The sequence below is a fragment of the Aotus nancymaae genome, unplaced genomic scaffold (genome assembly GCF_030222135.1).
Source record: "Aotus nancymaae isolate 86718 unplaced genomic scaffold, 86718_ANA_hifiasm-v0.15.2.pri h1tg000002l, whole genome shotgun sequence".
NCBI classification, from domain to species: domain Eukaryota; kingdom Metazoa; phylum Chordata; class Mammalia; order Primates; family Aotidae; genus Aotus; species Aotus nancymaae.
In genome coordinates, this window is record NW_026988413.1 from 21,597,053 (window position 1) to 21,615,065 (window position 18,013).

Consider the following 18,013-nt stretch of genomic DNA (forward strand, 5'->3'; position numbering starts at 1 on the left):
TCATTTTGCATATTTTTTTATTCCCCAATTTCTGACAGGATTCTCAGAATTGTTTCTTAGTTAATGAATAGGAAATTGATTTATTGGTTAAATTAGCAACTATGGAGCTGACTAACAGTACAAAATAAATGAATAATTCACCAGAAACTAGCTCTAAGATATTAATTTTAATTACTTTGCAGCAATATAATTTAGTATCAAATGTTTAACAAACACCCATTATAACTGCTAAACTGTGAAGTCACTATTATTTGTATCTGACCAGCTACACAAAACTCATCAGTTTTTCTCTTGACAAAAGGTAGTAAAAATCGCAAACAATAAAGAAGACACTACTCATTAAAAGTCATGTTTACTAATCTAGCACCATAATTCCAGTCTTACGACCTCCCGTGCAGGTGGAAAGGGAATACGGGAAGAGGTGAGTATGTTGGAAATGTAGGGTAGTTCTCAAACTGGGGCCCCATTTTGCTTGCTCTAAAGCAAAAAACACAGGGTCTAGCAAAGAAGAGGAGTGCTGAGGCTGAAGATGAAAACAAAGGCTTTTGGTTCAGATGGTAAAGGAGGCCTTCGAGAGCAGTAGCATCAGTGTATCCCGAAGGCAGTGCTGGAGGCAGCCTCATGAACTAGGGGGTTTCTTCTTGGCATCCAAGTCCTTTTTAATTTCTTCAAGTTTTTTAGCCAGGTTTGGTATCTTTAAAAAAAAAAAAAAGATTATTACAATTTTGCATCTACCTAATCAATATTCTTTTACTTCTCTTCCTCCGAAGATAAATGATTTTACAAGCTTTTATCTTCCTCTGAAAGTGATCTGCTAAATAGTGGTCATTTCTTTTTGCGTTTTTTTTTTTTTTTTTTTTTTTCAGACAGGGTCTCATGCTGTCATTCAGGCTGGAGTGCAATGGTGCAAACACAGCTCACTGCAGCCTTGACCTCCAGAGTTCAAGCAATCCTTCCTGCCTCAGTCCCAAAAGCAGCTGGGACCACAGACATGCCACAACGCCTGGCTAATTTTTGTATTTTGTGTAAAGATGGGCTTTTGCCACGTTGCCCAGGCTGGTCTCAAACTCCTGAGCTCAAGCAATCCGCCCCCCTCAGCCTCCCAAAGTGCTAGGATTACAGGCATGAGCCACTGCACCTGGCCAATAGTGGTATCTCTTAGCCTCATAATTGCATATGAGAGATATCAGAAGTTGTCAGATAAGTATGCTTCTTCTCTGAAAGCCACTTCTATTTTTGTATACCCACTTAACTGCTCGATCTGGTGCCAAGTAAAGGTTGTACATATAAACAATAAATGTGACATAATAAAGCCCCTGGCTAGAAAACCAGATGACTCAAAAGAAGGCTGACAAAAGGAATTCCCTTTGTCATACTAAAAGCTTTACTACAAAATAAATCAAGTTAATATCACGTTTCCCTTGCTTGTCTTTTTCAAACACCTGTCCAGGATCCCCATTCATAGGCTGCACTACCTGGTTTTCAACATCACCCTCTATAAAGTAAGGTTAACACAACTTCACAAAACTCTGTCCTCAAATGTGCTACACTTAGAATTTTTGAGATGGAATACAGATCTACATTTTTCAGTCCCCCTACCCATATGGATCTCGAAAATTCTAAGTCATCTCTACTACTGGGTAGTGGGGCTGAAAAGATTATCCAATTAATCTTTAAATTCTCACTTATCACATGATTTCCCAAAAAATTTTAAGAGCCCTACTTAATATTACTCTGGGCTACTAAGCCACAGCTGAGGATCATCATGAGGCCAGCTACACTGAAGGGATTTTGCCCTCTTGTGGTGATATGGAAGACAGATGGTTCATGAGTTGGATTACTTTTTCAAACAATGGCAAACCACTCTACAACATTCAGGAATTTTTCCTCAGCCCTATGGACTTCATTTATGCTAGAAGGCACACCTTACCTCAAACAAAGAAAAGTCACTCTAAAACAGTTACATGGAATCAAGGAGGTCATAAGACATGGCCACTTACGTCATAGTTCTGAGCCAGATACATTCCAACCACGTTGCCCAGTGTAAATCCAAGCTGAAAAATAGAACAGGAAGAGTTACAGTGCATATCGAGTCCTGTGCCAGTCTGATCCAAACTAAAACACATAGACAATATCTTCCTAAAAAGCTTAGGACAGTTAGAAGACCTTGGTGTCCAGTCTAGGGCTGTGTACAACATGAGATTCACATTTTTCTTCTATAAACACAGAGATGCCCTCTCAAGTGGCTAAAGAGCATACAAAAAAATAAATGGTGACACCAATCAAACATAAGAAGGAAAATAAAACAACAAAAAGAATAAAAGGTAACACTGTATAAATTTACCCTGAGTTCTCTTATCCCCGCACAACCCATATAAATACTTGACTACAAGTTCTGGAAACTCAAGCCGAAGTTCAGATTTTTCTTGTTGAATGCTGCACTTCTTTTGTCTTTTTTTGGTTATGGATATTGTTATTTCTTTTTACATCAAATAAAAATTATTTGGTTTTTAAAGTATTCAGTCAAGGCCACGCACGGAGGCTCATGCCTATCCAGCACTTTGGGAGGCCAAAGTGGTGGATCAGTTGAGGTCAGGAGTTTGAGATCAGCCTGGCCAACATGGTGAAAAAAAAATTAGCTGGACATGGTGGCTCACACCTGTAATCCCAGCTACTCAGGAGGCTGAGGCAGGAGAATCGCTTGAAACCAGGAGGCAGAGGTTGCAGTGAGCTGAGATCGTGCCACTGAACTCCAGCCTGGGAGACAGAGTGAGACTCCGTCTCTAAATAAATAAATAAATAAATATTCAGTCAAATCACAGGATCTTAGAAAATGAAGGGACTCTCACAGTTTACAAGCTCTTCATAGTTCAAAAGAGGAACTTGCCCAGGATGGAAAGGGACTTATCCAAGGTCATTCGCAACAATGAGCACAGGACAATCTACATTAGCTTCACACTCAAAAACTAAAATATGCGATGACAGAGATGAAGAGAAAATGCTGACACACCACTGACAGCACATATGGCTTAGTACTCTGCCACAGGTACAGTCCAACAGGCAAGACATTTAAGGTCGGTGGGAAACACAGCCCTACCTCAGTGACAAGGGAGAGGCACAAATTTTAGAAAACTTTAAATATGTATCCCAATTGGTGACTGTTTTCCCAAACAAAAATTGGTTCATGAAAATTTAGATATACCCAAAAAGGCCAAGGCTCCTCAGCTTTGAGTTTTAATGATGGTAATTCCCTGCTTTCCCCTGGTAATTAAGAGCCTCCATCTGGAGCTTAATTTCTCATTTTATAAATTCAAACTAGCATCTATTTTTTTCATCATTTTCTTTAATCAGCGTTGCTTTTATTCAATCAATATGCAACAGAGAGGTTTAAAAGAAAAATAAAGTGTGGCACTTAACACCATCAACCACACATGGCATGGTTGAACCTTATCTCCAAGTTGGATACGCACATAGGGGAACAGAATGCAGCTGGGTCCTTAGTATGCTTTAAACTTACTAAGCTTGAAACACTAATAGCATAATTTAAATTGATTTGTTGTTAGCAATAAAAAACACAAAACAGCTGGACATGGTGGCTTACACTTATAATCCTAGCACTTTGGGAGGCCAAGGTGGGTGGATCACAAGGTCAGGAGTTCGAGACCAGCCTGGCTAAACCCTGTCACTACTAAAAATACAAAAATTAGCCAGGTATGGTCGGGGGGAGCACCTGTAATCCCAGCTACTTGGGAGGTTGAGGCAGGAGAATTGCTTGAACCTAGGAGGCAGAGGTTGCAGTAAGCCAAGATCGCACCACTGCACTCCAGCCTGGGTCACAGAGCAAGACTCCGTCTCGGGGGAAAATAAAATAAAATAAAATAAAAGATGCTATCTAATCTCTACTCATAGACTATTCTGATCATTTGATTAATCAGATATGGCCTACAAAATCCTATTTTTACTAATGTGGCACTTCGAAGCAGAATAATTTTTTTCTCCTATGGGTTGAAACTAGGTAGGAAGAGGTTTTCCAAATCCAGAAGGAATATTAAATTTACTTAAAAGAAGAGGGAAAAAAATCAAATGAAAGTATTAGCTCTAACACCAAAAAGAAAAAACATGGGATTTTAAAACTTTCAAGAAAAATAAACAAGTTCTGGTTCCACCACTATCAAGTGGTGTGTCTAAAGCAAGACACTTTACCTCTCTGGAAGTTTGCTGATTTGAGCTTCCTGATTTATAAAACATTATACTAACAATGTAATGCCCAGCTCCAACATTCTAAGATCCCTAGTTCTTACCGTACATGTCTCTAAATAAATGTGGCATGTCTAATATGGCTTCATTTTGGCAACTTTGCCCGCCATCAGGGCACGAAAAACTCGTGATTATTTTAAAACACAACACAAAACAAAAACCATGAGTCTGTAAACAAGTCATATCCAATTCCAGTTTCAGAATACTACCAATCTACCAATGGGGTATTGTAAGATTAAATACACAAGAAAAATATCACTAAAAGAAATGTTGGGAAAAATGTAGGAAGCCAGAAAAACGCATAGAGTATGTTGTTCATGGAATGGTCAATAGGCAAGTTTAGACAAAAAAATAAAACCTAAATCTAAGGAACAGTGACTCAGTCTGAGGGGTTAGACTGGAGTCTGATTATAGGAGGTCTTGGATGAGTCTGAAACCTCTTTGCAGGCCAAGAATGCCTAACTTCTTCCAGGCCAAGACCTGGAAACCTCATCAGTAACTCTGTAAGCTGAATGCCATCACAATGCCCTGCTTCCCCCTCATCACATGGTCACCCCTTAGTATTCCCTGCAGAGAAGACTATGGTTTAAGGAGTACAATGCTTTCTTCCTAAGATCAACACTAAGTACATTGCTATCACACCTTCTCTGCAATAACTTTGGGACTTTAACGGTATGAAAAAGTAGCTTCTTTTCTCAGGCACATTGGGGACAGTTAATAGTAAAACACTGGAACTTTGGGAACAGAGGACTGACATGAGGAAAGTAGTGTACAGGAAAAATAGATGGGAAGAAGATGCTGCAGCTAAGAGCCCCAAAAGAGAACTCTAGACTGGCACAGAGCAGTATACAACAGACGAATCACATTTTCAGCTCTATAAACAGAGTATGCTAAGAATCAGTGAAGCTTCACAATCCATTATCCACAATTCTGAAACCCAACTCAATCCAAACTACATTTCATCATAACTCATTTGGTAGCAAGAGCATACCTGACCTGAACTAACAGGAGACTATTTATAGCCTTCATCACACTTTAGTGTGAATAATCATTTTTTGCTATAGAAATAGAAATCTTTAAATACAAGATCCTGCCTTAGACCCCCACTGGAAAATATGTCTCACAGCAAAAAATTTAATACATTTGATTACAAAGTGCTATTCCAGATGTTGCTGGGGGTGTTAAGTACCAAGGTACAGGATGCAGCTTATTGCTTTTCTAAAATCTGAAAGAAATCTAATTTCCCAAATACATCTGACCCCCAAAGATTCTGATTAAGGGACTGCAGACCTTTATATACTAAAAATCAGCTGCATATTTAGCCCCACGAGAGGATTAAAATGATCTCTGCCCTTAGAGAACTTAAATGATAAATAGGAAGAAATGGTAGGTAAAATAGTTACATAACAGAAGGCAGGACCCGCACAGGATTTTCAATGTTAACAGAAGCTCCAAAAATCAGAACTAGGCCATCCATTAAGTGGTAAAATGAATGATACAGAAGTGATTCTTTTAAGAAATCATACTTGAAAGATATGTACCTCAGGTTGATATTAAAGGCTCTAAAATGCTAAGTGTTCACATTTAAATTGGTGATATGGTTTGGCTGTGTCCCCACCCAAATCTCATCTTGAATTCCCACATGTTATGGGAGGGACCCAGTGGGATGTAATTGAATCGGGGGGACAGGTCTTCCCCATGCTGTTCTCGTGATAGTGAATAAGTCTCATGAGATTTGATGGTTTTATAAAGAGGAGTTCCCCAGCACAAGCTCTCTCTCTCTTTGCCTCCCACCATCCATGTAAGATGTGACTTGCTCCTCCTTGCCTTCTGCCATGATTGTGAGGCCTCCTCATCCATGTGGAACTATAAGTCTATTAAACCCCTTTTCCTGTATAAATTACCCAGTCTTGAGTATGTCTTTATCAGCAGTGTGAAAATGGACTAACACAACTGGCAAAAAAAAAAAAAAAAATGCAAAGAAAACTGAATGTGGAAAATCAAGGCACAAGATGGGAATGAAGATGTGATAACTGGAATAAAAGAAACAGGCCTGACTGGAAAAGAGAATGTGAGTTAAAGTGGAGAGAATTAAGTATGGAGAGCCAGGCAGGGCTAGCTGATGTGCTTCAAAAAGCAGGCAGGGCAGCCAGGCACAATGGCTACATTTGTAATCCCAGCACTTTGTGGTGGCATACACCTATAGTCCCAGCTACTCAGGAGGCTAAGGTGGGAGGATTGCTTGAGCCCAGGAGGTAGACGTTACAGTAAGCTGAGATCATGCCACTGCGCTCCAGCCTGGGTGACAGAGGCAGGGGAGTTTCCTTCACATGCAATTATGGTAGGGAGCCACTGACTACTCTTTGCCCACAGCAACATGATGAAAGCACTGCCTTACAAGCATTCTCCTGATAGCTATACTCAGAAAAGGCTAAGGAAGCAAGGACCTATTAGATGATGAAAAGATGTAGGAATAAAAAAATGTAATTTTTTTTTTTTTAAGAAAACCCGGTACCTATTAGAAAAGAGTCAATTACTGTGGTGGCACAGGAGAGAGCAAGCAAACATGAGTGAATTGTTTCTACTGATCAATGAAGATCAATGGAATAGAGTAGAGAGTCCAGGAATAAACCGTAAAGGCTTATGGTCAAGTGATTTTCAACAAGTGCAAGAGTGCCAAGATGTTCCATATAGTTAGAATAGTTTTTTCAAGAAATGGTGCTGGGAATAATCTTTTCAAGAAATGGTGCTGGGACAATGGGATATCCACATGCAAAGAATAAAGCTGAACCCCTACCTCACACTATATACAAAAATTAACTCAAAATGGATTAAAGATCTACATGTAAGAGCTAAAGCTATAAAACGCTTCAAAGAAATCACAGAAGTTAACCTTCATGAGTGGGCCTGGGCAAGTAGTTTTCTTAGATATGACACCAAAAGTACAAGTAACCAAAAAATAATAATAATAATTGGACTTTGTCAAAATTTAAAATGTCTGTGTTTCAGAGAATACCATCAAGAAAGTGAAAAGATAACACACAGAATTGGATAAAATATTTTCAAATATATATCTGATAAGAGACCTGTATCCAGAATATATAAACAATTCTTACAACTGAATGACAAAAAATAAATAACTAACTCAATTTAAAAATGGGAAAATTGGCCAGGCACAGTGGTTCACACCTACGATCCCAGCATTTTGGGAGGCTAAGGTGGGTGGATCACCTGCAGACAGGAGTCCAAGACCAACCTGGCCAACTTGGTGAAACCCTGTCTCTACTAAAAATACAAAAATTATCCAGTCATGGTGGTGGGCACCTGCTTAAACCCAGGAAGTGGAGGTTGCAGTGAGCCAACATTGGACCACTGCACTCCAGCCTGGGCAACAGACCGAGACTCCATCTCAAAAAGAAATAAATAAAATAAAATAAAAATTGGCAAATGATGTGAAAGGATTTCTCCAAAGATACAAATAGTCAACAAGCACATGAAAAGATGCTCAACATCATGAGTCACTGAGGAAATGCAAATCGAAACCACAATGAGGAACTATGTCACACCCACTAGAATTGCTTAAACAAAAACAATAACAGCAACAACAAATGTTGGCGAGGATATGGAGAAATTGAAACCGTTAAACATTACTGGTGAAAATGTAAAATGGTGCAGCCACTCTGGAAGAGTTCAACAGTTCCTCAAAATGTTGAGCATAAAGTTACCATATGATGCAGCAATCCTACTTTAGGGTATATACCCAAGAGAACTGAAATACATATCCATGGGCCGGGCGCAGTGGCTCACGCCTGTAATCCTAGCAGTTTGGGAGGCCGAGGTGGGTGGATCACCTGAGGTCAGGAGTTCAAGACCAGCCTGGTCATCATGGTGAAACTCCATCCTTAAAACAAAAAAAAAAGGAAAAAAAAATACATACCCACACAAAAACCTGTACACAAATATTCCTAGCCAGATTACTCATCATGGCCAAAAGTAGAAACATCTTGAATGCCCATCAACTGGTGAAATAATTAACAAAATGTGTTATATCCATACAATGTAATATTTATTCAGTCATAAAATGAAGTACTGATTCATGCTACAACATGAACCTTGAAATGTTATAAAAGGTAGTTAGAAAAGACCACATATATGATTCCATTTAAAGGAAACATCCAGAATAGACAAATCTATAAAGACACAAAATAAATTGGTGGTTGTCCAGGGTTGGGGAAGAGGAAAATGGGAAGTGAATGCTAGTGGGTATGGGGTTTCTTTTTGAGACAATGAAACATTAGATATAAAATTAGATAGTAATGATAGTTGCCCAATTCTGCAAACATGTTAAAAATCATTGAATTATACACTTTAAATGGGTGATTTCTATTTTATGAATTATATCTCAAGGCTATAAAAAGATCATTAGGTCTTGCTAAAATAATATCAGCTATATAGGATGAAACAGGAAATCAAAGACAACTTCAAGGCTTCCAGATTGGATAAATGTTTAAAAAGAATAGAAATGTCAAATGTGAAAGTGAAGACTACTCAAATAAGCGGTTGGCTCTATATGACAGCTGTCAACTTTTTTATGTATGGACACATATGAACAGGTTAGGCATGTTTTATTTATCAACATAAAAAAGCACTAACTCTTAAAAAGAAAGAGAGCCAACCGCAAAGCAAACTGATTCTTCTCCGCCAGGCATGGTGGCTCACGCCTGCAATCCCAGCACTTTGGGAAGCTGAGGTGGGCAGATCCATTGAGCCCAGAAGTTCAAGACCAGCCTGAGCAACATGGTGAAACCCTGTCTCTACAAAAAATACAAAAATTACCCAGGTGTAATGGTGTGTGCCTGTTGGATGAGCTACTCAGGAGGCTGAGGTGGAAGGACTGCTTTACCTTGTGCCACTGCACTCCTGCCTGGGTGACAAGACCCTGTCTCAGAAAATGAACAAACAAAAAAATAACCCTGACTCTTATCATTTGCTCAACTCTTTCCCCAGTCAAAAAGTTGTGTATGTAGATCAGCAAATAAAGCTATGATTTTTATCTGGGGATGGCTCCTGGCAATAACCCAAAGTATCTGACAAATCTGAACTATGACTCATCAAATTACATTTTCAAAACCAACACACCCATGTTTAGCCAATCTAAAACAGAGGATTTGTCAACTTGTCAAACCCAAATTATGACATAGAATCTGAACCTTTTTATATTTTCTGACAAAGGTTTAAGAAATCTAAAATTAATCTCATTTTATTTAGCAAATATAGCTACAACTAGCATTCAGAAGGATAAAATTACCCCAGCCAATCCAAAAATGATTTATGGTCTGAACTGAGAAAAATCTACACACTGACAAAAAAACAAAAATTGATCATTTTATTTCTTAATTTTAGACTCAAATAGAGAAGCAGTCAAAAGCTCTCTCCATTCCAAGGAGATGGGGAAAAAATTCACCATTTTTGTGTCTTAGTGTTTAAACTCAGTGTGGAAAACATTATCAAATGTGTTTAACAACTGCTTCAAATAATAATAAAACCCGCATACTATACATTAAAATAAAATATGCTGAAGATATAGCCTACATCCCTTCTACTACGACCACAGAGAAGCACATTTTTAAGAGGTAAGCTAGGTTTTATATTCAATAATATTCCTTGAACAATAAAGAAAGGGGGAAAAAAGCCATTACTACTTTGAGCCAGTCTATTAAACAGGGACATTCATGAAAAGTCATCCAGTAAACACTCTGGAAAAGGTGCACAGGTGGAGCTGGTTTGCCTGTTCTCAGAGTAACTGATTCAAATATTCAAATATTTTATGACTGAGAGTAGTAATGAGGCAAAAGAGGAAGACCTAAAATTAAATAAATAAAATCAATCACCAAGTATTGACTAAGTGACCCCAAAACTAACCCATGTACTTGGTATGCAAGTACAGGGTATAATGCTTCTTCCCATGGAATGTATGACCTAGTCTAGAAAGCCAAGACTAAAATACATGAAGGTACAGTGACTACACCACAGCACATGACCATGTTGATGCTCTCAAACGGACCACAGAGTTTAAGTACTTTGTATTAGAAATCTACTAACAAAATTTATACTAACATATTAAAGGAGAAAAATCACATCATCACCAGATGGAGAAACACCATGATAAAATTCAGTAGCTGGCCAGACACGGTGGCTCATGCCTGTAATTCCAGCACTTTGGGAGGCCAAAGCAGGAGGATCGCTTGAGCCTAGAGTTTGAGACCAGCCTATGTAACTTAGTGAGACCCCCTACAAAATATTTTAAAAATTAGCCAGGCCTGGTGGCGTGCACCTGTACTCAGGAGGCTGAGGTGGAAGGATAGCTTGAGTCCAGGAGGTTAATGCTGCAGTGAGCCATGACTGCGCTACTGAACTCCAGCCTGGGTGAGAGTGAGACCTTGTCTCAAAAAAAAAAAAAAAAACACCAAAAAAAGAAAGAAAAATTCAATAGCCAATCACAATGAAAACTCTTAAAACTGGAAATTAGAAGGAATTTTCCTGATCTGTTAAAAAAATCACAAACATCATACTATAAAACTTGAAATTTCCATTAAAAGCAGAAACAAAACTAGATGTCTACTCTTGTCACTTCTGCTGGAAGTCCTAGCTTACAAAACGAAAGGAAGAAAGGACAAATAAGAGTAATAAAAATTGGAAAGGGATACAAAACTGTCGTTACCTTCACTGGTTCACTTCCAAGTTAATCTATAGACAAACAACTAGAGCTAAGAGGTAGAAAAGCTTGCTGGATACAAAATCAATATACCAAAATTATTAGCATTTCTATACATCAGCAACAACTATTTGAAAATTAAAAAGAACACCACTCACAACACCACAAAATGAAAACAGACCTAGAAATAAACATAACAAACAAGGTACAAGATAATTATTCAGAAGCTAATGAAAAGACATGTGAGAACTAAATAAATGAGGAAATAGAACATAATAGTGTAACAGTGTAAGGCCAAGCATGGCGGTTCACACCTGTAATCCCAGAACTTTAGGAGGTGGAGGTGGGCGGATCACATGAGGCCCGGAGTTTGAAACCAGCCTGGCCAACATGGCGAAACCCTGCCTCCACTAAAAATACAAAAATTAGCTGGGCATGGCGGCGCATGTCTGTAATCCCAGCTACTTGGGAGGCTAAGGCACGAGAATTGCTTGAACCTGGGAGGCAGAGGTTGCAGTGAGCCAAGATTACACCACAGAATTCCAGCCTGGGTGACAGAGTGAGACTCTGTCTCAAAAACAAAACAAAACAAAGATATAATAGTGTAAAGGTTTCAGGAGCATAAGTCATCAGGAGGGCCTCAGGGGACAAGATGAGAGTGGGACCACAAAGAGTAATTAGGAAGGCAAAAAGGACAAAGGGAAAACCGGCCGGGTGCGGTGGTGGCTCATGCCTGTAATCTCAGCACTTTGGGAGGCCGAGTTGGGTGGATCACTTGAGGTCAGGAGTTCAAGACCAGCCTGACCAACATGGTGAAACCCCATCTCTACTAAAACAAAAAATAAACAAACAAAAAAAAACAAACTTATCTGGGTGTGGTGGCACACGCCTGTAATCCTAGCTACTTGGGAAGCCCAGGCAAGAGAATCGCTTGAACCCGGGAGGCGGAGGTTGTAGTGAGCCGAGATTGCGCCATTGCACTCTAGCCTGGGCAACAAGAGTGAAACTCTTTCTCAAAGGAAAAGGGGAAAGAAGAAAAAGAAAACCATGTGGGAAGGTATTAACACAAGATGGTTCACAGGTTGGTTACAGATCAGTAAGATTAGCCAAGCCAATCTAAAACAGAGGATCATATATTGAAGAGCAATGGGAAAGGACTAGATTACCAAACCTTGAAAATAAACCTTGAAAGTAAAATTGGTTATTTACGATTTGATGTGGCAGGAGGCAGAGGCCATCAGCAGTTTCTGAGCATGTGGATAAGGTAATTAATATGGGATGGTTACTCTAGCAGCTACAAGAGAGGACAGAGCCAAGGTCAGCAAGAGAAACAAGTCGAGGCAACAGCCCTGCTTCTCTATGGCTTATCAGACTATATGGTGCCATGTTTTAGAGAAGATTCAAAAGCTAGAATATTTAGAGAAGTGTAACCAGCATGAACTTGAAATCGTGAAGAATGGGTGGAAGAAGTAGAAAAGTTTAGCCTAAAGACAAGACAGGAGGGGGAGTGAGAGAAGTGCCAAGCCAGAATGCTCTGCAAATACATAAAAGGTTCTCATTTAGATGAGAATTGCTCTTTAACGCTGAGAAGCAGAACCAGGTGAGGAGGCACTGACCAAAATGAAAGAGATTAACAGACGAAATAATGAGCCTGTTGTAATGAGGTGACCAAATATAAACAGGATGCCCCTGAGAAGTGGAGACTGAAGCACGGGCATGTTAGCTGGACTACAGAACCCAAAATATAACCCTTCCAACGCAAAACCTACAATTCTGCACCAGCCAGCTAGTGTAGGCAGTCCAAGAGTGGAATGAAAAGGATGTGCTTGACAAAGCTGGCAGCGGGAACATATAGAGAGAACTCTTCATCAGGTGGGCAGTAAAGACTGAATGGCTTAAAACGATAGCTAACATTTACTGAGTGTTTATTATGTGCATTCTCTCTCCTTTTTTTTGTTTTTTTGAGATACAGGCTGTCATACAGGCTGGAGTGCAATAGCGCACTCTTGACTCACTGCAACCTCCGTCTCCCAGGTTCATGAGATTCTCCTGCCTCAGCCTCCCCAGGAGCTGGGATTACAGGCACCTGCTACCAGCCAGGCTAATTTTTGTATTTTTAGTAGAGACGGGGTTTCACCCTGTTGGCCAGGCTGGTCTCAAACTCCTGGCCTCAAGTGATCTGCCCACCTCAGCCTACCAAAGTGCATTCTCTTTTCATGAGTAAACTCATGTTCTTCCCAATGTTGTAAGACAGGTACCATTATTGCCCAATTTATGTTCGGGAAACTGAGGCACAGAGCAGTTAAGTAATTTGTTCAAGATTACATAGTAGGTAAAATATGTGCCTGGCACATGACAGGTAAATAATACAGGAAGTAAAGGAGAGAAAAAAATTAAATATATGTCAACCTCTCAAATTTGAGAGACTTAGGGGAGGGGAACAAAGAAGGTAGGTAAGGTCGGGAATGGGGGAAGAGGGGAAGAGGTGATGAGTCCAGGATAAGACAAAAATATTCAGCTGGAAGCTGATACCATGAAACTAGAACTCAGAGAAAAGGACTCAGGTAGAGTTGGTAGCTGTCTGCAAAGAAGTAAAAGGTGATGGCATGACAAGGAACACACTCCTTAAGGGGGCTTTGGAGAGAAGAGCAGAGGGTCAAGGACTGAGCCTTGAGCAATATACGGAAACCAAGAGCAGGGAGGAGCAGCCAGTAAAAACAGGAGAGATGAGATAGAGCAGCTTCCCAACTGGTACACCCAGATATGATCCCCTCAGCCCTTGGAGCAGCCAGAGCTCACTTTCCTCTAAGTTCCTTTGTAAAAGTAATTATAAGCTGGGTGCAGTGGCTCACGCCTGTAATTCCATCACTTTGGGAGACCAAGACAGGAGAAGCACTTGAGGCCCAGAGTATTGAGATATGGAGTCGTAAAGGCCATGGAGGAGAGATTAAAGACAAAGTGATTTAAGAGCACTGAGTGCTTCGGGCTTCAAGAGGTAAGGAAAGCAACAGATGGCTGGGCATGGTGGCTCACACCTATAATCCCAGCACTTTGGGAAGCCGAGGCAGGCAGATCACCTGAAGTCAGGAGTTCAAGACCAGCCTGGCCAACATGGTGAAACCCCGTCTCTACTAAAAATATAAAAATTAGCTAGGTGTGGTGACACACTCCTGTAATCCCAGCTACTCAGGAGCCTGAGGCAGGAGAATCGCTTGAACCCGGGAGGCAGAAGTTGCAGTGAGGCAAGATGGTGCAACTGCACTCCCGGCCTGGATGACAGAGTGAGATTCTGTCTCAAAAAAATAAAAAGCAACAGATTACAGTAACAGCATCACAGGCAGTGTGCACAAAGCCCCCAGCAATGTCATCATGTTAGCTTCCCTCTGAAAGCATCCTTAAAATAACTCTAACTAACCTTACGATTAAGGAAGTAGTAGCTTTCCTCAGGTAGTGTCAGTAACTATCTGCAAAGAGTTGTCTTTTACTGCAGTAAAAGAAAGGGGGGTGCTCACTTTGGCAACACAAACACTAAAACTGGAATGATACAGATATTAGCGTGGCCCCTGCGAAAAGATGACACGAAAATCCCTGAAGCATTCCATTAAAAAAAAAAAAAAGTTGGTGGGGTGCAGTGGCTCACGCCTGTAATCCCAGCACTTTGGGAGGCGGTGGCAGGTGGATCACCTAAGGTCAAGAGTTCGACACCAGCCTGACCAACATGGAGAAACCCTGCCTCTACCAAAAATACAAAATTAGCCAGGCGTGATGGCACATGCCTGTAATCCCAGCTACTTGGGAGGCTGAGGCAGGAGAATCACTTGAACCCGGGAGGTGGAGGTTGTGGTGAGCCGAGATAGTGCCATTGCACTCCAGCCTGGGCAACAAGAGTGAAACTCCGTCTCAAAAAAAAAATAATAATGCTAGGAGCGGTGGGTGGCTCAAGCCCATATTCCCAATACTTTGGGAGGCTGAGGTGGGAGAATTGCTTCAGCCCAGGAGTTCAAGACCAGCCTGGGCAATATAGAGAGACTCTATCTCTACTATTAAAACAAATTTTTAAATAAAGAAGGAAAACTGCAGTAAAAGGGGGAAATCACAGAAACGAGGTCTCTTCAAGACAGGGAAAATGGGCGCCTATTTTAATCCGAGGAGGAATATGAACAATGGAAGAAAGATATCAGTAACACAAGCAAGTGCAGTGGTTTCCAGACTGCTCCACAAATGCCAGCTGTAGGAGAGACACCTGAGAGGGTTCCAAAATGTGAGATGACTGCACATACTTCACTTGTGGCTGTTTCATCACTTCCAAACCTTTCCTATCACCTATCCTTCTGAGAGAAGCTAATCCCCACTTCTGAGAAGAAACTAAATCAGGGTTTGAAGAACACCCTGCAAAAGAAAAACTGAACACTATCTGAATCCTTGTTGACTGCCCCTGTTTTTAAGCTCTTTAATGTGTTAACTCATTTTTAATCCTCACAACAAAACCATGAGGTGGGTCTGCATTTTCAGATGTGGAAATGGAAGTGCAGAAAATGTCAACAGCCCACCCACGCTGTGGTAACAGCTTGAAAATGATGGGTTCAAACTAAGAAGTCTGACTCTGAAGTCTAACCTCTTAAACACTAGAACACGATGGTCATTGTTTTATAGATGAAATGACTGAACGCAAAGAGAAATACCTACTCAACTTCAGACTCAGTGACTCATTTGACAGAGGTGAAATCAATGTGAAAAGTAATGCTAACCACTTCTCTCAAAAAAAGCAATGAGGTGGGAGACCAGAGAGTGGGAGAAATCAGTGTTCCAGTTACTTCTGAGTTAGGAATGTGATGGATGACTTTAGCATCCCTCCATAAATGCTGAGAATTCTGAATTCTCAGATCAGAATCTGACCAGGCACATGGCGCATGCCCGTAATCCCAACGCTTTGGGAGGCCTAGACGACACCTGTCCTAGCTACTTATGAGGCTAAGGTGGGAAGATTGCTTGAGGCCAGGAGTTAGAGGCTGCAGTGAGCCATGACTGTGCTGTTGCACTCCAGCCTGGGTGAGAAAGAGAAATCTTGTCTCCAAAAAAAAAAAAATTAACACACAGTAAAAGTTTGTGGCAAAACCAAATAAACTCATTCTGCAAAACCACTTCGAAAGTTAATTGTAACTGAATCATGTCCTCTCAGTTTATCAATGAGCAACAGATATAGTAGGCAGCTCAATTACATCATCCTACACTCTGGAGCTAAGTGATACCGCTTTTAATCTAGTGTTTACTACAAGAAAATGACTGTCACTATTCTGAACTCCTAAACCAACACCTAGTTAGGACACTAGAAAAACTCCTAGAGGCAAAGGAGCAGCCCTATCTTAGCTGGGCAGATTAAGGATACTCTTTTGACTAATTGGATAACAATCCATTACCAACTTTCACAAAAGGACAGAAGGGGCGTGTTTTGTGTTTTAATCTCTTTGATAAAGATACAGCATTTGGGCATGGTGGCTCACGCCTGAAAGCCCAGCACTTTGGGAGGCCAAGGCAGGTGGATCATTTGAGGTTAGGAGTTTGACACCAGCCTGGCCAACACAGTGAAACCCCGTCTCTACTAAAAATACAAAAATTAGCCAGGTGTGGTGGTTCAAGCCTGTAGTCCCAGCTACTCAAGAGGCTGAGGCAGGAGAATCGCTTGAACCCAGGACGCAGAGGTTGTAGTCTGCGAGATCACCTCATTACCCCAGCCTGGGCAATAGAGCAAGGCTCCGTATCAAAAATAATAATAATAATAATAATAATACAGCATTTGGAAAAGCATCTCATTCCCAGAGCACCAGATCGCTATTGAACATTTGAATATCTGCGTCTTATAAGAATTAGAGGTTGAAAGCATCAAGTTTTGAATGCACAAAAGCTTGGCAAAAAAACTTTCACTTGAAAATCTGATGAGTTCTCCCGGAACCTTCAGGCAATCTTTGAAATATACCGAGTTTCGCCTGAAAACTAGTTTTTAACTCAAATAAGGAGCCAGAAGAAATAATCTGCTTACTCATGCTTACTCATTTGGGGAAAAATTACTTGTATACCAGTGTCCAACTCACTCCTCCACGTCTGAAAGGTCTGATGAGGACTTAGCCTCTCGGACTTCGTGAGGTGGCTACTTTACGGTTTAATTCTGGCCCTCCAACCTCCTCAGAAATGCCAACTAGCAGGGCTCTACATCAGAGATGGGCCTGCGACTATGTAATGGAACAGGAGCGCAGAAAGAAAGCGGGGCGGACTACGGAAAGTCATCAAGGACCACACAAGCTTTAATGCAAGGATTACACAACGAGCGCGGGGCGCGGCACACAGTAAGTAGCTCTGGAAACGCACACTCTCTGACACCTAGAAGTTTTAGGGATTTGGACGGTTGCTGAAAAATACTAGCAAAGGGATTTTCTGGGGAGGCAGGAAGAAAACGGCCGCCCAAAGAGGCGACGACGACCACGCGCAGGGGCTGAAAGGACCGCGGGATCCACGCCAAGCCCGGCCCTGAGCCAGGCCGGGTCAGCGGGGTAGGAAGCCTTCGAGGGGGAAGAAGGGTCCGAGGCGCGCCCCAGGTGGCGCGCCCCAGGTAGCGTGCCCCGCTCTTCGGCAGCTCCACTCACCAGGAACTGGAGCATGATGTCGGCGGGGAGGGCGAAGAGAGTGCGAAGGGCGGCTGCAGCTCCGCGGGCCCGTCCGAGCCTGCCTCCCCATGCGCGGGGGCGGAACCCCCCGTCGACTTCCGGGTCACGCCCCGCCCTTTCCCCGGTCCAGCCGCGCCCGGAAACGACTCGCCGCGTGGCAGCGCCCCGTTGTACCCTGTCGGAGCGCTTCGGCCTCAGGGCCTAAACCCGCTGGGCAGCGAGTGCGCGCCAGGACGGCGAGGAGCAAGTCCCGAGCCTGGCTGGGCAGCCTTGAGCATCGCCCTCTGTAAACCTGGGCTGGGGCCCAGGAATCTGTATTACTCCCAGCACGCGGACGATTGTAAGACACCGCCCAGCTTAGGACGCCCTGGACTAGAAGGAC

The 18,013-nt window shown here is 41.7% G+C and overlaps 1 protein-coding gene and 1 non-coding gene across 2 annotated transcripts; one reads left to right on the plus strand and one right to left on the minus strand.

The window, feature by feature from the left end:
* STMP1 (short transmembrane mitochondrial protein 1) lies at positions 1 to 17,714 on the minus strand. The gene is made up of 3 exons (XM_012465726.3): positions 17,611 to 17,714; positions 2,001 to 2,054; positions 1 to 694 (listed from the first exon to the last, which is right to left on the minus strand). Exons 1-3 carry the CDS (start codon positions 17,623 to 17,625, stop codon positions 620 to 622), a joined length of 144 nt encoding a protein of 47 aa, XP_012321149.1. The 5' UTR covers positions 17,626 to 17,714; the 3' UTR covers positions 1 to 619.
* On the plus strand, positions 14,477 to 14,580 carry LOC135274309 (U6 spliceosomal RNA). The gene has a single exon (XR_010342158.1). It is a non-coding gene; the product is annotated as a U6 spliceosomal RNA (small nuclear RNA).
* Positions 17,715 to 18,013: the final 299 nt, after the last annotated feature.